Genomic DNA, 22967 nt, shown 5'->3' with positions numbered 1-22967 from the left:
TCAAGGCTTTGTATTTTTAAGTATAGTGGAGCCTTGCCAAAAAAATCAAACCAGTTAGTATAGAGTCAACTCTGACCCATGCATGTCAGGGTAGAACTGTGCTCCACAGAGTTTTCAATGGGTGATTATTGGAAAGTAAGCCTATCTTCTGAGGCACTCGTGGGTGGACCCTAACCTCCAACCTTTCAGTGAGCAGCTGATAACCATTTATGCCACCCAGGGACTCAAGGGAAACCACAAATGCCCCAGAGTCATTTTTGGTAGTCAGTTTCATTTTTCTGAGTTAGGATTCTACACAGCCATGGTGGCCACTACAACACATGCTTTAAAATTGTGCCTTGACTTCACCAAATGATTATTACCGAGAGTCCCTGGGACCAGTAAGCTTATGTGTGTGCCTAATAACATAGCAGAATAACAGTGTGGGCCTTTAAAAACAACCCTTGGAAAGAGGTCTTCATTTTTTCATTCACAAAGCAAATAAGCTTCCTAATTAGCTACAACACTGCTGGAAAGCTCAGCTCCTACTAGTCTGCAAGCCCTTGCTCTCTGCTTCCTTTATGACCTTCATCTCTGTCACAGGAACAGGTTGGCTGCTTTTTCTATTTCACTCATGTTCAAAGAACTCATGGCAGGCTGTGGTAACCATAGCAATGAAGGCCATAAATTCCTGGAAGTCACATTCGCCATCTCCGTCATTGTCCAGTGTTTCCATGACTTTGTCCACAACCTCTTGCTCTTTGATTTCCTAAGAGAGATGAAAGAAGTTGCCCAATTTATTTTTAAGTGGAATTGAGGGCTATCAAAATGTGATTAAAAGTTAGGTGGCTCTAATAATATTTATCAAAAATAACCTAAGATAGAATGTAAAATACCAAAAATAATTTCTTCTGTGATCAGGAAATTTGTTGACTGGGTAGAAGTCTGAGGAGATGTGTGCTATTTTGTTCCACCTTGCGTTAGGTCCAGTGAAACCTGGGCTACTTAACAAAACTGAATGTAACAACTAAGATCTGAAAAACTGAAGGTTGTTATACTTTAAACAAAACACTTGTGAAAAGGAATACAGTCTAAACCAGCTTGAGCATGTCATATGCAAATATCTTGAATGAAAATAATGAGTGCTTAGCATCCCTAAATTTTTCATGTGTTTAGGTGGAAGTCTCTGAAATGAAGGCTTTCAGTGAATTTTAATGCATTGAAAGTTTTCTTTGTTACTGAAGTGACACTTTGGAACATGACCCAAATTTGTTTACTTCTTATGTTCTTTGTCCCACTTGAGTTGTTTTCTAGGTGTCATGGAATTTTCCTTGACAGTTCTTCTGCCCAACACTGAAGCCCAGTGAATAGTGTGGCTATGAAGTGATGTACAAGGTTTTAGAGGAACAGCTGCTGCAGTGCTGGGTTACAAATGTGGTGGAGAAAGAATGTGGGCACTGAACACTGGAGAAAAGCATAAATGCAAATTGTTCAGAATAACAAAGCCCCAGGCCAGGAGGGCTTGTCCTGAAGAAGCCAACTCTAATGTATAAAAGCCGCTTTGAATGTAAAATGTGCACATAGAGATGTAAGATGTAAGTATATAAAAGCTATGATTCTGGTAGGAGCTCTGGTAGCATAGTGCCTAAGACACTCAACTGCTAACCAGAAGGCTGGTGGTTCAAACCCACCAGCCACTCCTTGGAAGGGAGGTTGGGCAATCTATTTCCATAGTGATACTGCCTCCGACATCCAAGGAGGGGCCGCTGTGAGTCAGGTCCAACTTGATGGCAAATAACAACATGATTCTGGTGGGGGTTGAGTGGGATCTATCAGCAACTGCTAAAAGGTGGATGAGATGAGTATATTAATTTCAATTACATTACAGATTTTCTCCAAACTAAAATTATCTTGATAAAACCTGACCAACAAAGTCACAATGCCTTGATACACTTGTTCAGTGCTATAGAGTCAATTTGACTTATAGTGACCCCATGTGACAGAATAGAACTGCCCCATAGGGTTTCCTGGCCTGTAATGTATTTGGGAATAGATCGCCAGGTCTTCATCCCAAGGAGCTGCTGGGTAGGTTCGAACCACCAGCCTTTTGGTTAGTAGACAAGTGGTTAACCACTGTGCCACCAGGGCTCCTTTTGGTACACTTACCATGAATTTTTTATGTTTTCTAAATCATGGTTCCAAGATGCTAATCTTTTTCTGTTTTAAAATCAATTCTTGGAAATAGGATCTACCACTTGAATTTTTACTATGTATATTAAGCGTTTGACAGATACATAGTTTCATTCCAGCCTTTTTATAGAAGAAGAAACTGGGACTTGTGAAATCTGAAGGCAGAATTTGTGGGACTAGATGACATCATGCTGTGGTACAGCTGGCATGCTCTGAATTTGAATGGCTGAGCAAACGAGTCCTAGACCCTGAGATTTGGGGGTGTCCCCAGCAAACTTGCAGGCTCATCACTCAACTATAGAGTGTTTGAGTGGGGGCATGTGGTAGTTAAGGTTGTTGTCAACTTGGCTGGGCCTGGTTGAGTGGCTGGGCAGCTGGACTCAAATTAGTGGCCTGCCATATTGTTTGGTAACATTGGGACTGTGCCTTTTTACTTGTCAACCTTGGGCTTGTCAGTCTCAGCAGCCAGCAGCCGTCTGAGTGAAGAAAAGCCTCCAGCTTCAGTGGACTGGGAGGAGGAGGCATAGCTAAATCCCAAGATTAAGGGGCTTTCACTCAGCCCCTAGAGCCTGGCACTTTGAATTCAGACTTAAAGCCTCCAAACTGTAAGAGAATAAACTCCTGTTTGTTAATGCTATTCCATTTGTGCTATATTTTTCTCAGATTGGCACTAAGTAACCTAAACAGGACAGTTACAGGAAAGCCCCAGCCAACCTCCCAAACCATGTGTATGTAGGCTTTGCTGCTGGTTTTGTTGTTGTTATTATGTGCCATCAAGTCAATTCTGACCCACAATGACCCTATATGACAGGGGAGAGCAGCTCCATAGTGTTTCCCAGTCTTTAAACTTTATGAGAGCACATTACCAGGTCTTCTTCCCCAAGAGTTGCTGGATAGGTTCAAACCGCAAACCTTTTAGTTAGAAGCTGAGTGCTAACTATTGTGTCACCAGGGAGGGCTACTGGGCTTGTTGTCCTGCACTGAGTGGCCTTACTTGGGGAGGGGAACTTCCCATCACCAGGTAGCAAGGCCCTGCTTGTGTCTTCCCCAAAATTAGCACTTGGTCAGACACTAGTGTGGCCCATTCTCCAGCCATTTCTCTTGTGTGTGATGGATCTCCTCTTCAGTGACCCAGGAAACTCCTCATTGGCAGGAAACATATGTTACATGTGTGTGCCAGCAGTATTTCAGTCTGGCTTATAGTGTTACATGAGCCTTCTGAGCCCTAAGAGAACATAAGGTAGCAGGTGGATTACAGTTGATTGCAGTGAGTGCACAAAGTTGTGTATAGTAGAGACTGAGTAGTGGCTGGGTACTGAATATCTGGCTAAAGCCGAAATAGATCCTTTTCCCAAGACAAAAGCTCAGTTTTAATAGTTTTCTTATAATATATTCATTATGCCATGATAAGTAATGAGTTTATTTTCCATCCCATTCTGCTACTATTATCACTATAAATCCTTAGATTTTCAGAGAAAATCAGCAATATTTGGGATCTGTATTTTTGCCTTTAAGACAGCAGTTCCTTAACGTACCTACTATACAAAAGACAAATGACAAGAAAATGAAAACAGTGGGGCCCCTCTAAGCCAGCCTCCATAATGAGGAGTCAGTTGTGTTTTCAGAAGCAACCCAGAAGTCCTGAAACAGATTGGAATCACTTTCAGGGCAGGTTAGAAGAGAAACTGTTCAGGTGGCTTTATAAGTAGAAAAGAAGATGGATAAACTGTCCATTTCAAAAAGCAGTACGCACCTCTAAAAAATGAGAAAGCTCATTGTTGATGAGCTCTTTGAGTTCAGACTTCTTCAGCTTGTGCTTGTCACCTTCCTTTCCAGAATATTGATGGAAAACATCAATGAGGGATACCATGGCCTTCTCCAGGTCGGACATCCTACAGGGTCTACAAAGGAAAGATGCCTTCTCAAGTGTGTTTCGTTTGCATGTAAAACATTTAACATATTATCTGCATGGACCTCAATCCAGGGAAACATATACATATTATCTAAGAAAACATTTTGCAAGAAAAATGCAATTCCTTCCAAAAGATCCTAAGGAGCATAAAATGTAGGACATTGCTTTCCCCTGAATTAATATATGAATTTAACTCATTTTCAATAAAAAATCTTAATGCCATTTTTATAGATGAGGAATATGACAAAAAATCAGTTGTAAAGTTCATCTGGAAAATAAATATGGTAGAATTTCCACAAATTATTTTTCAAAAAGAAGAAGCATGTTGAGAGATGCTTTGACCTACCCAAAACAAAAATGTATTATAAGGCTGTGTGATTGAACTGGTGCTGATCCCGACACAGGAGCAGACACAAAGCATCTGGGGACTGAGCTGCAGCCCAACTATTTAGTATTCAGGAAGGTACCAGTTCAAGAGAATGGGGAAATGTGGGTGATTCAAGAATGTGTTTGGGGCAAGTACTGGAATAAGTGTTTCTTTGTAGCTATCAATGCAAGAAATTTCCTACTTCCCCCCTACATTATATCATGGCCAGCAAACTGAGGAAATATGTGTTCAATCCTGGGAATGTGGTACATTTTACAAAGGATAGCTGGACTACTGTTCCACACAACTGAGAAGTTCAGGCAGAGAGGTTTACCAACTTTGGGCCTTGAGTTCTAATTATTAAATCAAATAAGAACCTTTGCAGTGTCATGACTAAAAACAAATTAAATTTCACTGTTAAAATCATTCCCATGTTGAGTATATCATTTACATCTTTAAAATAAAAGGTTTAAAATTTTATGTATTTCTGATCCCCCAGAGGAAACAGAATTGAGATTATTTTTGCCTTGGCCTGATCTTTGCTAAAGTCATCCTATTAGTAACCAGTATACTTTGTTTTGCCCTGAAATCCCTAAAAATCAGGTATTTCACATATATGGGAAAATTCAGATGAACTAAAATTTCTAACAGTTCATACTTTCCCATCCTTTGTCCTTAAGTTTTTAATTATTGATTGATTGATTTTTAAGAAACCTGGCAAATATTTGCATCATCCTGACGTTTCTTAAAATCCATGATGATTTGGGGAAGGGAAGATTAAATGATTTTCCTCTAACGTATGACTAAGGGGATTCTTTTAAAAGAAAGGCATAAAACGCATATTTCATATCTTATAGAACTCCATAAAATGTGGTATTCCTCTTAATCATACTACAAGTTCATTTTTTTTTTCTTCCCTGTGTCTTGAGAAACAATTGACAGTGTAGTTTATCTTTTAAGATGAATTGAAATCAGGTACCCATGTGTCTTCATACTTCACTTTGTGAAAGTTCTGCATTAATCTTTTTTATATTGGAAGTGAGAGTTTGGGAACTTTGCCTCTTCAAGGAGTCCACTCTATAGAAGGGGCTCTGCCTCTCTGAGTAATTGTAAGACTAAGGAAAGTTAAAACTCACCATAAATTCATTTCTTTGACTAAATTCGTAATTTATTTGTAAAGACTTTCTCAATTGTCATGGAATTTCAGAGTAGTATCAGTAGGACATGGACATTTCAGGTTGAGGGAAATGGGCAAATGAAGAAGCAATTACTTACAGAGGACCATAGTCGAAGTAAACAGGAAGAGGAAGATAAAACATTCACTTATGATACAGGGCTAAACTAGCATTAAGTTCTACACTAGTCTTAGCCTCAAACCAAACCCAAGTTGCCACCAAGTTGGTTCGGATGCATATCAACCTATAGGACAAAGTAGAACAGTCCCATAGCATTTCCAAGGCTGTAAATCTTTACATAAGCAGAGTGATAAATCTTCCATGGAGTGGCTAGTGGGCTCGAACTGCTGACCTTTCAGTTAGCAACCAAGTGCTTTAACCACTGTGCCACCAGGGCTCCTATTCTCAGCCCCTGGAGGGAGCAAAGAGAGAAAACTTAGAGAAGCAACATTTGTACCTCTGGGAAAATGTCAGCTTCTGAGCCATTAGACCTGAGGTTTCTCTGCTTTATGGTCAAGAAAACAGGTAAAATACACCTCTAGCTGTCTAGTGCTGACATAATCAAGGGTCTACAAAACAGTACTAAGATTGGTAATGAAGTTAAGATTTAGGCATGTTATACTATCGACACTTTTCAAATGCTGCCAGTTATCTTAAAGGGACATTTTAGCCCCCACCCAGCCCCTAATCCTGTCCCTTTCCTCCATCCTCTCCAAAAAAAGCCATTCCTTTCTGAGGGCCTTTTCTCACCTCCTTGCTGCTGCTGCGTGGTCTCTGGCTGTAGCACCCTGAGTGGCAGGAGTGGTGGGCAGAGAGGCAGGCTCTTATTCCTTCCTCCCAGGCAGACAGGGTGTGGACCCTGGTGCAGCCTCACTGCAGGCAGAGGCAGCCAATGGGGGCTGAGGGCGGAGAGGCAGCTAGGGCAGACAGGCCTGCACACAGGGCTGCATTCACCAAGCGACCTCCCAGGGCCTTGCTGGAGAGCCAGAACTGCACAGGGGCCAAGGGAGAAAAGGGGCCTTGTGAGGCAGGAAGCAGGAGTCAGCTTTTTGTGCTGTTTTTTTTTTTTTTTAAATCGCATGAATATTGATGTTTCTCTAAAAGCAGGGTGGGAGGGTGTGGAGAGAAGAGAGAGAGAGATGGATTAATTGATTCAAACAAAGCAAATGTCCAGCCAAGAACAAGAAGCTTCCAAGTACAGGCAGACTGTAGGAGATTAAGTACACAAGCAACACTCAATAAACATTTGCTGAGTGAATGTCTGGCATCTTTTATCTCCATGGTGGGTACTGAACATCTAGCTAAAACCAAAATAGATCTTTTTCCCAAAGACAAAAATTCCTTTTTATCAGTTTTCTTCTGTGTTCACTATGGCCCATGATAAGTCATGAGTACATTTTCCATCCCATTCTGCTGTGATTAACTCTGTAAATCCTTAGATTAAACTAAACCATCATCCAGACCCTTTCCCCTAATGGAGAGACCATGGAGCCCCTCTCCTGCCTGCCAGCTTCTTTCCCCTAGTGTGGTCCTCACTTGAAGAAATGATGTCCTGCAGACATTGGTATTTTTTGGGGGTGGGGGAGTGTTCTCTTGCTGGATCAAACAGGGCCGTCTTGAGAAATTACTGAGTCTAACGACAGCAAAAAGGATGCTTCACCAAAACGTGTGGTGTAATGGATACTTGATACTTTTAGGGAAAAAATCCTTGTTTATTATGATTTAGGACATGTGCCAATCATACCCCAAGCTCTGCATATCACTCTATAGGACAAAGTAGAACAGTCTCATAGGGTTTCCAAGGCTAAATCTTTATTGAAGCAGCCTGACAGATCTTCCCTGGAGAGGGTTGAAAGGTCACAAGCTGTCAGAGTTGGATGGTACCTTAGAAATATCCTCTCAAAAGGCACTCTTTCCAAGGTAAGGAATAGAGATGGTCTGTGGCCTTACTGCCAGCCACAGGAAAGATAAGTCCAGCCAGCCCCATCCTACTGTCCAGTTTTAACAATACCCTTACCTGAACCTCCAAACATGGAAATCCAGTTTGTGGGTTCTTGTGGGAAAAAAAAAAAAAAATAGACATTATGTAAAATTATTTTTGAAATATTATGTACATTTTGGCACAAAATTTATCAAGCATGTCCATGGTCCCCACAGGACATCTGAACCAGAATCAGAGCCCTTCTGCCATTTCTGATTCAGGCTCAAAGTGGCCATGAAATATCAATGCACAAAGATTTCTATGTACTCAGTTGTTTTGTTATTATTTATTTTAACCAGAAAAGTCCTGACTGTTCAGCATTCATAAGCATGCCCTGGAAATAGCACAGGACTGTGAGCCATGGGACTTGAGTTGTTCCAGCCTGAATTCTCACCCCACTTGCCACACTCCCATGACTCGGTGTGCCACCTCTTGCGTGTCAGGCATTATAGCTGTGGGAATGCCATTCCTGCAAGCCTTAGTGACTTCCCTACAATGGCAGCCTGGACACTGGGTGAACCCTGCAGCTTACACGTAAAAGTTTTAGCCTACTCCTGCAAGGGTTAAAAAAAATCTGGTATACCTTCACTCAGTTATTCCACATTTGCTGTATGTGAGGTATTGAGCTCAACTCTGGGGATCCTACCAGGCCTGCCCTCTGGAGACAAGACACCACACCTTCCTGGGATAGCGAAGAACATCTACCCAGTCCCAGGCTCTGTGGGAGCAGGTGAGGAGAAGGAGGAGAGGATGTTCTTCAGGAGATGGGCATGTGATACTGGAGCTCCCTGGCAGGGGGTGGAAGTGCCATTTGGATGAGAGGGGATTCCTAGTACTATGGGCCCCCAGAATGGCATCCTTAACTTAGTCCCCACAGGAGCTCACAAGACCTTTAGAAGAACATAGGGAAGGGTGTGTGAGCTTGCTGCTTATTGGTCACTATCCCATCCCTGTGCTGGACAGTACCTGAATCTACAGCCTCACCAAGATTCCACAGATTCATATAACTGCCAGGTTTGAATCTCAGCTCCACTACCTAATAGCTGTGTGACTTTGGACAAATTACTAAATGTTTATATAAAAGGAAGTGATCATAGTCCTACTTTACAGGTTGTTCTGGTCCTAGAAGGTTCTCTTTGACCCTCAGACCCTCAGAGTTCACCCTTACTCCCTTGTGACACCCAGTGTTGAGTCACATCGCATCAGACTAGAACACCTGGTCTAGTCATGTATAACTTGCACTTCCACTTCCTGCCCTCAATTATATTCCACAAAAAGTTCCTTCTTTAAGCAATGAGAAATACATTATGAAGTAGAACACCTTAGCCTGTGGAGTTATGGCTAACTAACTGCTTACTGTGTCTAGGAATGAAATAGACAGACAGCCTAGTGGGGTCATTCTTAATATATACAACAGGAAATACTTGGTTTAGTAACCAAAAACCCAACTTGACTTACCAGAGTGGAGAATCCTGGCCTGTCCAAGTTTCTAGACCTTAGTCAGGTTAGACCAGAGTCTCTTGATTGAGGGAAAACCAGGACTCCATGAGAAAGGATCATACACTACTTGCAGAAGTAGACCCCACAAATCTTTCTCCACACCTTTCCCAGAGTGACCTTTAGGTATTTACTAATGGACTATACATTGGGGAAAAGGGAAATACCTAGATCTTTAGAGATTATTAGACACTGGCTCTGAATTGATGTTAATTGCTGGGGATTCAAAATGACACTGTGGCCCACTAGTCAAAGTAGGAGGAACTTGTGGTCAGGTGATAAATAAAATCTTAACACCAACTCACAGTGGACCCAGCTGGTCCACAAACTCTCCCTGTAGTTATTTTTTCCTGAATGTGTAATTGAAACAGACATACTTGACCACTGGCAGAATCCACTCATCAGCTCTCTTCCATCTGAGGTGAAGGCCATTATGCCAGAGAACATTAAGTGAGAGGCCATAGAACTTTTCCTCCTTATGCTGATAGTGAATCAGAAATACCACCACAGCCCTGGGAAAATTTCAGAGATTTATCCCACCACCAAAGATTTGAAATAAGCCAGGGTGGTAATGCTTGTCACAACCTCATTTAACTCACCAATTTAACTCCAATTGTAGCTGTTATGCCTGGTGAGCTATCTTTACTAGAGAAAATCAGAATAGGCCCTGACACTTGTTAATGCAACTATTGACCTGACTATTGTCTTTTTCTCCATACAGATTTGCAAAGATGACCAGAGACAGTTTGCATTTACTTGGAAGGGCCAACAATATACCCTTACATTGTTGTTTCAGGGACATGCTAGTGCTCTTGCTTTCTGCCATAATTTAGTGTTCAGAGGTCTTGATCATCTCAGTATTTCACAAAGTATCACACTGATATGCCATATTGATAATAGTATGCTGATTGGAACGGAAGAACTGGAAGGAAGTAGCAAGTGCTTTAGATGCCTTAATAAGACATAGGCAAAATAGAGGATGGGGGATAGGTCCCATGAAAATGTAGGGGCCCACCACCTCATTGAAGTCTCTTGGGGTTTTCAGTAGTCTGGGACATGTCATGTTATCTTCTCCAAAAGAAAGACAAGTTGTTGCATCTTATACCACTTACCATGAAAAAGAACAACAACACTTAGAAGGACTTTTAGGATTTTACATACAAGATATGCTACATTTGAGTTTGCTACTTCAACCCACAAGCCTGGCAATTTCAAGTGGGGACCAGAGCTAGTACAAGTTAATTTAGACTAGTACAAGTTGCTTTACCACTTGATCCCTAGGATCTAGCAGATCCAGTGATATTCAATATGTTTGTGGCACATTGAATGTAGTGTGAATCCTCTGACAAGCACCAAAAGGAGAATCACATTACAAACCTCTAGGATTTTGGAGCAAGTCCTTGTCCTTTTTGGTAGTTAATTATTCTCATTATGAGAAACAGTTCTGGCTTGCTATTGAGTCTTAGTAAGGACAGAACATCTGACCGTAGGGCATCAGTATTCTCTGACGCACCTAGCTGTAAGGTTGGGTATGCGCAGCAACAATCTGTTATCAAATGGAAGGTGTATATAAAAGACTGATCTTAGTTGACTCCAAAGGTACAAGTAAGTTGCATGAGTAGCTGACTTGGACTCCTTATCCCAACTCCTGTTGTGTTGCCTCCCTTCTCTCAATCCATGTCTATGACCTTCTAGGTCGTTCCTTAAAATATTTTGACTGTGCAAGAAAAATTTGAGCCTGGTTTGTGGATGGGTCTGTATGATATGCTGGTACCACCCTGAAGTGGACAGATGCAGCACTACAGCCCCACTCAAAGTGACACTGAAGGACAATGCCAAAGGTAAATCTTCCCAGTGGGTAGAAATTTAAACAGTACATTTGGTCCACTGTGTCTAGAGTGAAAAGTGGTCCTAAGTATGGAGCTACATCAATTCATGAGCAGTTGCTGATGGTTTGGATGGTCAGGGACTTGGAAGGAGCAGGATTGGGAAATTGGTAACAAGAAAGGTGCTGCAAGAGGCATATAGATGGATCTCTCTCAGCTCATGCTGTGAAAACATTTGTGTTCTGTGTGATGCCCACCAAAGAGCAGCCAATACAGAAGAGGCTCTTAATAATCAGGTAGAAAAATGATCCATGCTGTGGATATCCAGTGCTTTCTCGGTGGCTGATGAACAAAGTAGTCTTCGTGTTAGAGATGGAAGTATGCCTGGGCTCAACAGCATAGACTTCACCTTACCAAAGCTGATCTGGCTACTGGCACTGCTGAGTACCAGATCTGTTAATTGCACTTGGTATCTTTGAGTCCTTACTGAGGACTCAGTTATCTGGAGTGACCAGCTTGATATCTGGTGGCAAGTTAATTGCATTGACCTTGTCTTAGTTTTAGTGCTGTTATAACAGAAATACCACAGGTGGATGTGAGAGAAATTTATTCTCTCACAGCTTAAGAGGGTAGAAGTCTGAATTGAGGGTCCCAACTCTAGAGGGAGCCTTTCTCTCTCTGTTGGCTCTGAAGGAATGTCCTTGTCTCCTTTCAACATCTGTGGGCCTGGAGTTCTTTGGAGAGCTCCATATGTCTTGGCATCAATCTTCCCCTGGGTCTAGAAGTTTCCCAGGTCAGGAATCCAAAGAACACACTACTTCAGCTCTTCTTTCTTGGTAGTAAGAGGTCCCTTTCTCTCTGCTTGCTTCTCTCTCCTTTTATCTCTTCTAAGATATAAGGTGATGCAGGCCACACCCCAGGGAGACTCCCTTGTACATAGGATCAGGGCTTTTGACCTGAGTAAAGGTGTTTCATCCCATCATAATCCCCTTACAACTGATAGACATCAGAGCACATCATGGGGGATGATTACATCATTAAATAAGCGCCAAATCATTAAGAATTATGGCCCAGCCAAGGTGACATATATTTTGGGGGGACACAATTTAATCCATGACAGACTTTTTTCATCATAAAGTGGGCAGAGATTCAGCCTCAGTATAATAGACATATATTTTAGATACAGATTTGACTCCCCTTTCTGTAATGTGTCTGTCAGTACCAGCGTTCGAAACCTCACAAAATGTCTTATCCACATTAGTGGCATTCTGGACAGCATTGTGTCTGATTAAGGAGCTCATTTTACAGCAAAGGAAGTACAACTGTGGGCTTATGTCTATGAAATTAACTAGCCTTACCACATATTCCATTAGTAATTGTAAGTTGGAATGACTTACTAAAGAGTCAGTTATGGCAGTAAATGGGAGAAAATACCCATAAAGGACGCAGTTCTGTCTTGTAGAATGTAGTATATGGCAGTTTTATTCTGAAACACATGGGATCACCATCAGTTGGAATTGATAGCAACAAGTTTGGTTTTGTATGGTTCTGTGTCCCCCATATCAGAATACATGAGTCTTGGAATCAAGGAGTGGAAGCATGAGTTATTCCTCTCACTATTATACTTAATAACCCACTTGCTGAATTTTTGCTTCCTGGCCCATCAACTCTGAGATAGTTTGGAGATTTCAGTTTCCAAGAGGGGAATACTTCCACCAGGAAACCCACCAGTGGTCTCAATTCAGGGACCTGAGATTGCTACCAGGCCATTTTGCCCTAAGGCATTTGACTGCTAACCAGAAGGCTGGTGGTTCAAACCCACCAGCCACTCCTTGGAAGGAAGATTGGGCGATCTACTTCTGTAGTGTTACTGCCTTGGAAACCCAAGGAGGGGTCACTGAGTCGGATCTGACTCGACAGCAGTGAGTTTGGTGTTTTTGGTTTTAAGCCTCTGAACCAACAGGCAAAAAAAGGTTAATCTAAGTAATTAATCCCAGTTACCAAGCAGAGTTGGGTTACTGCTATACAATGGAAGCAAAGAGGACTGTGTATGGAACCCAGGGGATTCTCTGAAGCACCTCTTCCTATTTCTATACCCAATGATAAAGGTTAGTGGAAGTCTACAACAACAACAACAAAGACAGGACCATTGATGTCTCAGAACCTTGAAGAATTAAAATTTGGGTCACTCCACCCAATAAAGTATGCAGAGATATGGAATGCATAGTTGAAGAAGGAAACCATAGATACCAACTATGACCTCATGATCCTTTATATAAATGAGGACTGTAGTAGCTTTGCATAGTTTGCATGTTATATGCATGTGTTTATTGCTATATACTAACTACTTTCTTCTCCTCATTTCCCATTTTTATTTTTTACACAAGTTTTTAAGAGATTAACCTTTCAATTAATCTTTAGGTAACTGAATATTTAGTGAGACACACAGTTTAGTGTTAAGAGTTTGGGTTAGAGTTAGGATAAGTTTCAGGATTCAATTTAGAATAATGGGTTTAGCTAGGGCTAAGTTAGAGCTTACTCTAGTGTTAGAGTTAGGGTTAGGGATAAGGTTAGATTATGTTTAAAGTTAGAGAAGAAAGTGGTTAGTATATTTGAGGCGTGATTAACATAGTCACTGGTTGATACTATGTTGTGACTGCGCATCTTCTGTTTTGAGGAAGGGTGAGAACTATTTCACCTATTAAAAAAGATAACTATCTTTTTAGATGGAACTATATAATTTTTTTTTTTTTTTCCTTTTTTGGTTGTAAGGGAGTTCAGGTGTGAGCAGGAGGTTGCCAGTGGAAGATGAGTTGCCAAGGGCTGGCATGCCAATTGTAAATGTATAGCTTCACAGGCCTAAATTCACCCTTTGGTACTTGCCCGACATGAATGGACTGGATTCTTTAATAATTTCTCCTTTACAGTGACCATGATGTTGAGCTTTGCTAGTAAAAAGCATTGGAGGGACATTGCAGGAGGAAGGAGACTTACCTTCCTGGTTCTGATGTATGTTTTGCTTTGTCTTTCTCATGCTTCATAGTTTTTCAGCAGTGCTTTTGTCTGGTTGAGCTCTGCTCCAGCCACATGCACAGATAAGACAGCCCTTTGAAACCTTGCAGCCTGGCCTTGGCCTGGTGACCACCTTGCCATGGCCCTCCTGATATGGACACTGCATACTGTAAAACTCGCCTTCGTATCAGCTCCCAACTCCCTCTGCATGCCCACTCACCAGCCTCAGCTCACCTGTGCCTTAGAAGGTTGTTTCTCTTAGCCTTCTTGGTATGGTCACTGTGCAGTACAGGCTTATACTCACATGGAATCCCAACTCTCTCTGTGTACCCACTCATCTACCAGCTTACTCTTACCTGTGCTCCGTACTGTTGTGTCAAGAACTGTGAAGGTCTGCGATTTTGCCCTACTTGTAAGCTAACCACCAGAGCTCCTGGTGGCATAGTGCCTAAGGCATTTATTTGACTGGTAACCAGAAGGCTGGTGGGTTTGAACCACTCTTCGGAAGGAAGACTGGATAATCTGCTTGCATACAGGTACAGCCTCGGAAACCCAAGGAGGGGTCGTTATGAGTTGAAATCGACTCATTGACAGTGAGTTTTTTGTTTTTTGTTTTTTTTGCAGCTAACAGGTGAGCCTGTTATTGTTTCATAGATGCTGGCAGAAGACAAAGACTCCTGGGTCAGAGGCAAAAGACTGTATTGCTCATGGCAAAAGCAATAACCAAAGCTTGATGTTGGTTCCCCCAATTCCCTGAGTCTCATGGCTATAAGTTAGATGCGCCTAGAAGAATGGATGCAGTGGGTTAAATTATAGGAGAAACACACTAAACTTGGAGAATTCACTGCTTTCATAGTGAGTGGTGATAAGTGTACTCTTTGTCTTCATTCCTCAAGCTACTCACTGTAAACACAATTCAGAAGTAGCCTGAGTAAAGCAGTCATGGCCCTGCGTTCTTGGCTTACCTAGTAAAAACATACAGGGACAGTCAGGGCCTGTGGTGGATTGCCTATACCAGTAGGTGTTTTCCTGATGCCTAAACCAACAGGATTTTTTTCCTGATGGCCCACAACTGTGGACCATCTGTGGCCCAGGCTACTCTGTACCTTTGCAACTAGGATGAGCTCCAGCTATGGGGAGGAGAGCCCTCCTAAGTTGGGCTTTCCTAGGTTACTCACCCTCAGTCCTAGGGTACTCTTCAGATTTATCTTTGTAGTTATTGTCCTATCATAATTTTCTAATCCTTTATATTAAACTTGTCCTGTTTAAATTACTGTATAGCTTCTGTCCACTGATTGTTGTTGTTATTATTTGCCATCAAGTCGGACTGAACTCATAACGACCCCTCCTTGGGTTTCCGAGGAAGTGTCACTACGGAAGTAGATTGCCCCATCTTCCTTCCAAGGAGTGGCTGGTGGGTTTGAACCGCCAGCCTTCTGATTAGACCCAGACTAATATACTAGATAATAATAAAAATGAAAAAGTTTAATAGTTTTGTGCAACTCTTCTCTTAGTCTAAAATGTCATAATAAAAAATTTATTTAAAAGAGATAATACATGGAAACAGTAAACTGATTAGAAAGGGACAATGTATGTGGGAGAAATAATAGCAGTGATACTTTAAGTCAATAAAAGAAACAAACCAAACTCACTGCCATCAAGTCTTTTCCTACTCATAGAGACCCCTATTGGGTTTCCAAGGCTATAAATCTTTACAGAAGATCTCCCTGTCTTCTTTCCACAGAGCAGCTGGTGGGTTTGAACTGCTGACCTTCCAGGTAGTAGTCAAGTGCCTTATCCATTATGCCAACAAATCTCCATAGTTATTATTTTGATGTAAAAGCTCCAAACTGATGTAACAAGACATTGGAAAAATAAATAGCCTATCTATAAGTGGAATAAGGAGCTCTGGTGACATAGTGCCTAAGGCATTTGATTGCTAACCAGAAGGTTGGTGGTTCAAACCCACCAACCACTCTGCAGAAGGAAGACTGGATAATCTACTTCCGTAGTGATACAGCCTCAGAAACCCAAGGAGGGGTTGCTATGAGTCAGAATCAACTTGATGGCAATGAGTTTTGGTTTTTTTTTTTTTTTTTTAAATAAATGTAATATGCACTGTTGTCCAATTAATTAAAAAACTTACGGAAACAAGGAATCAACCAGAAGCTGGTTTTTGATGGTGATTACTACATGTTTTCCAAGAGGATGAGACCAAGGAACTGCTGTGTGTGACACCTAGGAAACAAGGCATCTCCCATGAATAACCACTGAAACAACTACTATGCTTTAATTTTCTCTGTTGTCAAGAGCCATCCATCTGGTTAGTGGTCACTGCACTGCTGAGAAGTACTCAATATTTTAGTCTGAAAAACTTTGGGGATAATTGGAGAGTGGTGAAAGAGATTCCTATAGCACTATGTCTAGTCTGCAGCACCCCTCAATATCAAAGGTATTCCCTGTGCAACCTCCACCCAGTTCTGCTAGCATTATAGAGAAGATCCACTGAAGTGGAGGAGGTAGGATGATGTGACATTTCAGGTTCCCAAATATTGGGTATTCCAGTATTTGTCAAGAGAAGGAAGAGGGCTCTACATCCTAGGCAAGAGTGCCTTTTCTACCCAGACAGTGGACTGGAGATACTAGTGGTTCAACAAGCACCCCTTCATGGATGTAAAAAGTTTTGGGAAAGTCTTCAGTCACTTAGATATTCCTTCTCCCTTCAGACCACCATTCATCCACTTATTGTTGTTGTTATGTGCCTTCAAGTCGGACTCGACTCATAGTGACCCCTTCTTGGGTTTCCGAGGAGGTATCACTACAGAAGTAGATTGCCCCATCTTCCTTCCGAGGAGTGGCTGGTGGGTTTGAACCGCCAGCCTTCTGTAGCAGTCAAGTGCCTTAGCCATTCATCCACTTAGCAAATTTTATTTTTTTGTTGTTGTTTTAGTTGTCATCAACTTGATTCCAACTCTTGGCAACCCAGGTGTACAGAGCATAACTGCTCCATAATAGCAAACCCTTAAAAAAAAAAAAAAAAACAACTCACTGCCGTGGAGTTGGTCCCAACTCATAGCAACCCCTCATTGGGCTTCTAAGGCTGTATGTCTAAGGAAGTAGATTGCCCAATATTCCTTCCGAGGAGTGGCTAATTAGGTAACCAGTGCCAAGTCTAGCTAGCTGGGTCTGCTCATGGAGCAGGAAGAAGTCATTCTGGCTTGAATTTTCCAGAAGGAAAGCTCTCAAGCAGCAACATTGTTCTCTCACACAAAGAACAGTGCCATCCGCCACCAAGCTGCTCACGAGGTTCGGTCACAGTGATCAGTGTCCATAAGGAGAAAAAGAAGCTTGTGTTTTAAAGGAATGTGGGTGGCTTTCATCATAGACACGAAGGAGAAGGAACAGAAAGCTTCTGTTACAGTAAATGCAAATGTCAATGCATTGAGAATTAATTGCTTTTCCTATTCTAAGGAATGGCCAGCAGGAAACCACGGGACAAGGGTTTGGGCTCTGGAAGCCTGGAGCCAGGTTCCAATCCTGCCTCTGTGGAGAAAACTTTGACAAGTGACAACCTTTCTCACCTCGGTAAAAGAGGAAAAGCAATGCCCTCTCACAAAGCTGATGGAAGATTCAATGATATTTTAAACACACACACACATACACACACACATAGTGTGAAGTACCTTTATATATATTGTTGTTGTTGTTGTCATGTGCCGTCGTGTCAGACCTGACTCATAGTGACCCTTCCTTGGGTTTCCGAGGCAGTATCACTACGGAAGTAGATTGCCCCACTTCCTTCTGAGGAGTGGCTGGTGGGTTTGAACCGTCAGCCTTCTGGTTAGCAGTCAAGTGCCTTAGGCACTATGCTACCAGAGCTCCTTTTATATATATACGTGTGTGTGTGTGTGTGTGTGTATACATATAGTGTAAAATACCTAGTATCCATGATGCCTAAGGCATTTGATTGCTAACCAGAAGGCTGGCGGTTCAAACCCACCAGCCACTCCTCGGAAGGAAGATGGGCAATCTACTTCCATAATGATACCACCTCAGAAACCCAAGTAGGGGTTGCTATGAGTTGGATCTGACTCGACGGCAGTGAGTTTGGTTTTTTTATTATTATAAAATTACTTTTCTTATCTATCAAAAGAACCTGGAACTATCAGGTGAACTCCTGGTACGTGATGCAGACAATACAAAGCAAAAAACAGCAAATAAAAGAAGTACTGAAATTGATTTCCGAGGCAGACATATTAGAGTCCAAAAATGCAGAATGGACCCATTGCCTAATTCAGGATACTGTGAATCCAGGAGGATCCCAATTTGGTGATTTGTGAAAGGGTAGTTGTATTTTATGGGCATCATGTGTTGTTATTTTTGCACCACATCAAATGCCATGAATCTATTTGGTTGCTAACCAGTCATTCCAAAATCAGTGCTCCCATCCAGAAGTGCGAGCCTAGCATGAGTGAGCAGAATCAGGAGCAGAATGCTGCACTGCCAGACAGCCCCAGGGGCATATGCCACCATAGCTGTTTGCTTTGGATCCGTGGCAACGTAAGGGGCTCAGTTAAAAGCAACAAGCTTTTTTTTTTTTTTTTTCCCTCCTTCTTTTTCAACTTTTTTCTTTGTCTTCTTTTTTAATTTGAGAAGGACCTGGAGGTTGGAGTATAGGGATAACACCCCAAACAAAGCTACTTTTCAAAATACTGGCTATGTGTGTATGAGTGCTGTCCAGGAAATTGTCTTGGTGAAATGTGAGAGGAGGCATTTGAATTGATGGCCAGGTAAAGTTATAGAAATGAAAACCATGATTTTTGCCCTTATTGTAGAACTCTGCCAAAAGTATTTGCTCCAGTATACTTTTTACAGCTTGAAGTGACTCTTGGAAATTTGCCATAAAATTATGTCAGGTATAAAGTTTTGCAAAATCACTTCCAGTTGCTGTTGGGTTAACTGACTCAGAGTGATCCCATATGTGTCAGAGTAGAACTGTGCTCAATAGGGTTTTCAGTAGCTGATGTTTTGGAAGTAGATAACCAGGTCTTTCTTCCCAGATGCCTCTGGTTGGACTTGAACCTCCAACCTTTTGTTTAGCAGCCAAGCTTTAAATTTTCACCACCAAGGGACTAAATAAATAAATAAATCACTTGATTGGTGTAATTGGCTCATTTACTCAATACCACTCCACCTGTCATCAAGTCAACTCACAGTGACTCTAGAGGACAGAGGAGATCTGCTCCTATAGTGTTTCCAGGGCTGTAGATCTTTATGGAAGCAGATTGCTTTATCTTTCTCCAGTGGAGCAGCTGGTGGGCTCTAATCGTTGACCTTTTGGTTAGCAGCCAAATGCTTTAACTCTGCACCACCAGAGCTCCTGTATCCTCAATAGGAATGTTTTTCATTTAACCACTATAAAAATATTAAATTTTCATGGCTTGGTCCTATCCACCAAGCATATTTATGAACACAGAACAGCATACAATGTTTAACCACATTAAGCCAAATGAAAGAAAAAAACCAAACAACTAAATAAGAAAAATTGTTCAAATTATATAGCAAATTATTAATTAGTGTAACTAGTTACATTCATACATTTGATTTTAAAAAATACATCTGTGGAATTGAACCATCCCCAACAGAATGACTGGTGGAAGGGGCATTAGTTTATTTCTTTTAAAGATTTAAATAAGGAACGTACCAACAAAATAGAGAATTTGAAAGATAGGAACATCTAAATCTGGAATTTTAATCCCTAATGGTTTCCTTATTACAAAGCAATAATACCTTTTCATTTTTTAAAAACAAACTTTAAGTTAAAAATACTGTAAACAGGTTGGTACTATTTTAAAAATTTTTAAATATAACTGAAATATATACACAGGTGCTGGTGTTGGGTGACATCGAGTTGAATCTGACTTATAGTGATAGAGTAGAATTGCCCCATATTCTTTTCTTGTATATAATCTTTACAGAATTAGATCACCAGGTCTTTCTACTACAGAGATGCTGGGTAGATTTCAATTTGCCAATCTTTCGTTTAGCAGCATTAGGGTTCCTTATCCATAGGTATATTTAGTAACTGTTGAGTGGTGCTATAAATAAACATGTAAAAGAAACAGGTAGTATCATAAAACAAACAAACAAACCAAACCAAACCAAACCCATTGCCATTGAATGGATGCCAAATCATCGCGACCCCTGTTGGGTTTCCGAGGCAGTAAATCTTTATGGAAGTAGATTGCCCCCATCTTCCTTCCGTGGAGCAGCTGGTGGGTTTGAACTGCCAACCTTCTGGCTAGCAGTCAATTGTTCTTGGAGATTAAAACTTAAAATAGAATTACTGATCGGATAGAGTCTGGTGGAACCCCCAAGACTATGTATGGCCCCAGGTTACCCTTCAGGCCTAGAAATGGACTCACTCCCATGAATCAGCTCTCAGCCCAACAGTAGAAAGACCTACATGCAGAACACCTACCCCAGGGTGATGCACCCATATACTCTAGGGAGATGCACCCTTTGGAGCAATCAGCCATGAGACACCAGAAGAACAGCATTCACATAGTAGGAAAGCTGGACAGACAGGAATGCATAGTTAAGAAGGGCACTGGGAGGGGGTAGTCACTGGGATGGGAGGGGAGGAGAGTTTGTTGTGGTTGAGGATGGTAATCAGGGCATGAAGTCAAATGCGCATGAACTGTTGAATGTAAAACAGATTTGCTTTGTAAATTTGCACCCAAAGCACAATACAATTTTCAAAAAATAAAATAAAATTGAAAAAAAAAAAAGCAAACAAACAAAAAAGTAGCTTCCATAATAAAATTGAGTAAGTTGATATAATTTTTATAACAGGCTTATTAATGTTTGTTAAACATTTAAAATTAATTATCTCTTATTAGACTTCTAAATGTGTCTTACATGATATTTTTATATCACTCACTCAACTAGTGCATTCTTAATATATTGAAAGTTTTTTCAAGGTTTCTTGCAGTGAGCATCTGAATGCATTCTTTGGGGCCCAGTGGGAGTCCCTGGAATGGCTGTGGTAGACGCCATTGGAGCCCCTCTGGGAGGCCCAGGGACGTACTATGTGCCTGAACTGCACACTTACTTCTGTCCCTTCCTCACCAAGGCTGATTCAGCTCTGTGGGCCCCACCGCTCCAGGTGAGACTGTGAGACATGGAGGCAGACAAGGACAGTGCTTTGGTGATATAAGTTTCTAAAACACATATTCTAAGCACCCAGGGATGGAAGATCACACCCCATGCTGAACCCTTTCCAGAGGACAAGAGACAGCCTACTCATGTGACTGTTGCCTATAATAATAATGCTGCCACCTATTACTGAGCACTTGCCATGCTAGCTCTTAACTCAGCCTGTGAAAGCTGGGCAGGTAGGGGTTCTCAGCCACAGGGAGACTCAGGGGACCTCTTCTGGTGGGTGTTAGTAGAATAAGGATGCAGGTCCAGGCTGTGAGCACATCCTGGAGTAGGGCCTCAAAATGGCTTCTTACCCGGACAGACTTTGCACATAGATTGACAAGCAGTGTGCATTCCTACCCCTCAGCCCAGTGATTGTGTTCTCCAAAGTTTTCCCACTTGGTCAGGAGTTCTCAAACTTTACTGTGCTCTGGTTACTCATGAAGCTGGATTTTGGAGGCAGATTCTGGTGGTGAAAGTGTTTCCCTCAGGTGACAATCTGAGAAGCACAGCTGCAGGGTAGTAAGTTTCTCTTATATGTGGTCTTTCTGGACTTGAGTTTATAATTCTGCTAAAAAATGATTGGCTGGGCACAATCTTGCAAAGGATTGGTCAATTACAGTGCAAAGAGGGTCTTGAAAACCCACTCAATAGGATTGACTGACTTGAAATCCAGCCAGGGATTGGTTGGTATTGCCATCCTGGTAGTCTTATGTAAGGGTAAATCCTACAGAAGTTTAGGGGGGCTTCAATACCATCAAGAAGAGCCTGGAGAGGAACACATCCTTTGGACCTAGAGTTCCTATGCTGAGAACCTCCTAGACCTAGAAGAGAGCTGTAACACTGAAAACTAAGCTCTGGGCACTTGTCAGCAGTGCTAAAAGAACTGTAACACTTGCTTAAGCAGGGAAAGGCTTAGAGGAGCCCAACAACAGAAACCTGGAAGAGCCAGGTGGCAGAGGCCTGGTAAATCCTATGCAGGGGTTTTTCTACTGGTGAGGAAAGGCCAGTGACAGAACAGAGTCGAAAGAAGGGTGTCTGCATGGCCCACCTGAGTAAAGGGCCTGCCTATGAGCATGGCAGGGAAAGAGCTGAGAGCTGTCCTGGTTGGAAGCTGTCCTTATTGGTGATGTCAGTTGATCCTGTCTCCTGCGTTGTTTCTGTTACTTCTCGGTTGATCATGAATCCAACTTGTAGCCTTTTACTTCTCTAATAAACCACATAACTGAGTGTGATTTGTGAGTTGTGTGTGGCCAGTGCAACAAATTACAGAACAAAAAGAAGTAGAGAGTGCTGTGGAGTAGAGTGGGGTGAGTGTGGGTATGGGGGTGAATGGCTAGTCTCAGAAATGGCAAAAAAGTTGGAGAAGGAGGCAAGTCTGACCTCATAGGAACTGGCTTTGGCTGATCCTGAATCTCATCCCTCATAGATGTAAATGAGTTGTGATGCAACATTACAACAGCCCTTGGCTCATCCTTGTTCACAGGGGGCATCAATTGGTTCAAAGAGGATGGTCTCAATGGCAGGTCTATGCAGTGTCCACATGACAGATTACCCACAAAGGAAACCCTGACTTTGGGGCACCATAAGGAAACCTCTGGGAAAGGGGCAAGGGGCTTAGGCATTCTGAGGCTTGGCCTGTCCAGTAATCATAAAATTTTCCATCATCATATGGGAAATTGAGGCCCAGAAAAGGGAAGTAACTTACCCAGTTTACATCACTGTAAGTGTCAAAACCAGGACTCAAACCTGTCTGCTCCAGTGCCCCAGCTCTAACTGCAAAGAAATGCTGCCTTTTCACCCTATAGCATGAGAAAATGCCCTA

The 22967-nt window shown here is 41.9% G+C and overlaps 1 protein-coding gene across 1 annotated transcript; it reads right to left on the bottom strand.

Annotated features, from left to right (window-relative positions):
• Positions 1-607: 607 nt before the first annotated feature.
• On the bottom strand, positions 608-4060 carry S100B (S100 calcium binding protein B). Its single transcript, XM_007948673.1, has 2 exons — positions 3923-4060; positions 608-748 (listed from the first exon to the last, which is right to left on the bottom strand). Exons 1-2 carry the CDS (start codon positions 4058-4060, stop codon positions 608-610), a joined length of 279 nt encoding a protein of 92 aa, XP_007946864.1.
• Between the last annotated feature and the right edge of the window lie 18907 nt (positions 4061-22967).

This window comes from Orycteropus afer, unplaced genomic scaffold (genome assembly GCF_000298275.1).
Source record: "Orycteropus afer afer isolate SDZICR_OR568_19922 unplaced genomic scaffold, OryAfe1.0 scaffold00219, whole genome shotgun sequence".
Classification (NCBI taxonomy): Eukaryota; Metazoa; Chordata; class Mammalia; order Tubulidentata; family Orycteropodidae; genus Orycteropus; species Orycteropus afer.
The sequence above is the reverse complement of the archived record's forward strand: the minus strand, read 5'-3'. Positions and strand labels throughout refer to the sequence as shown.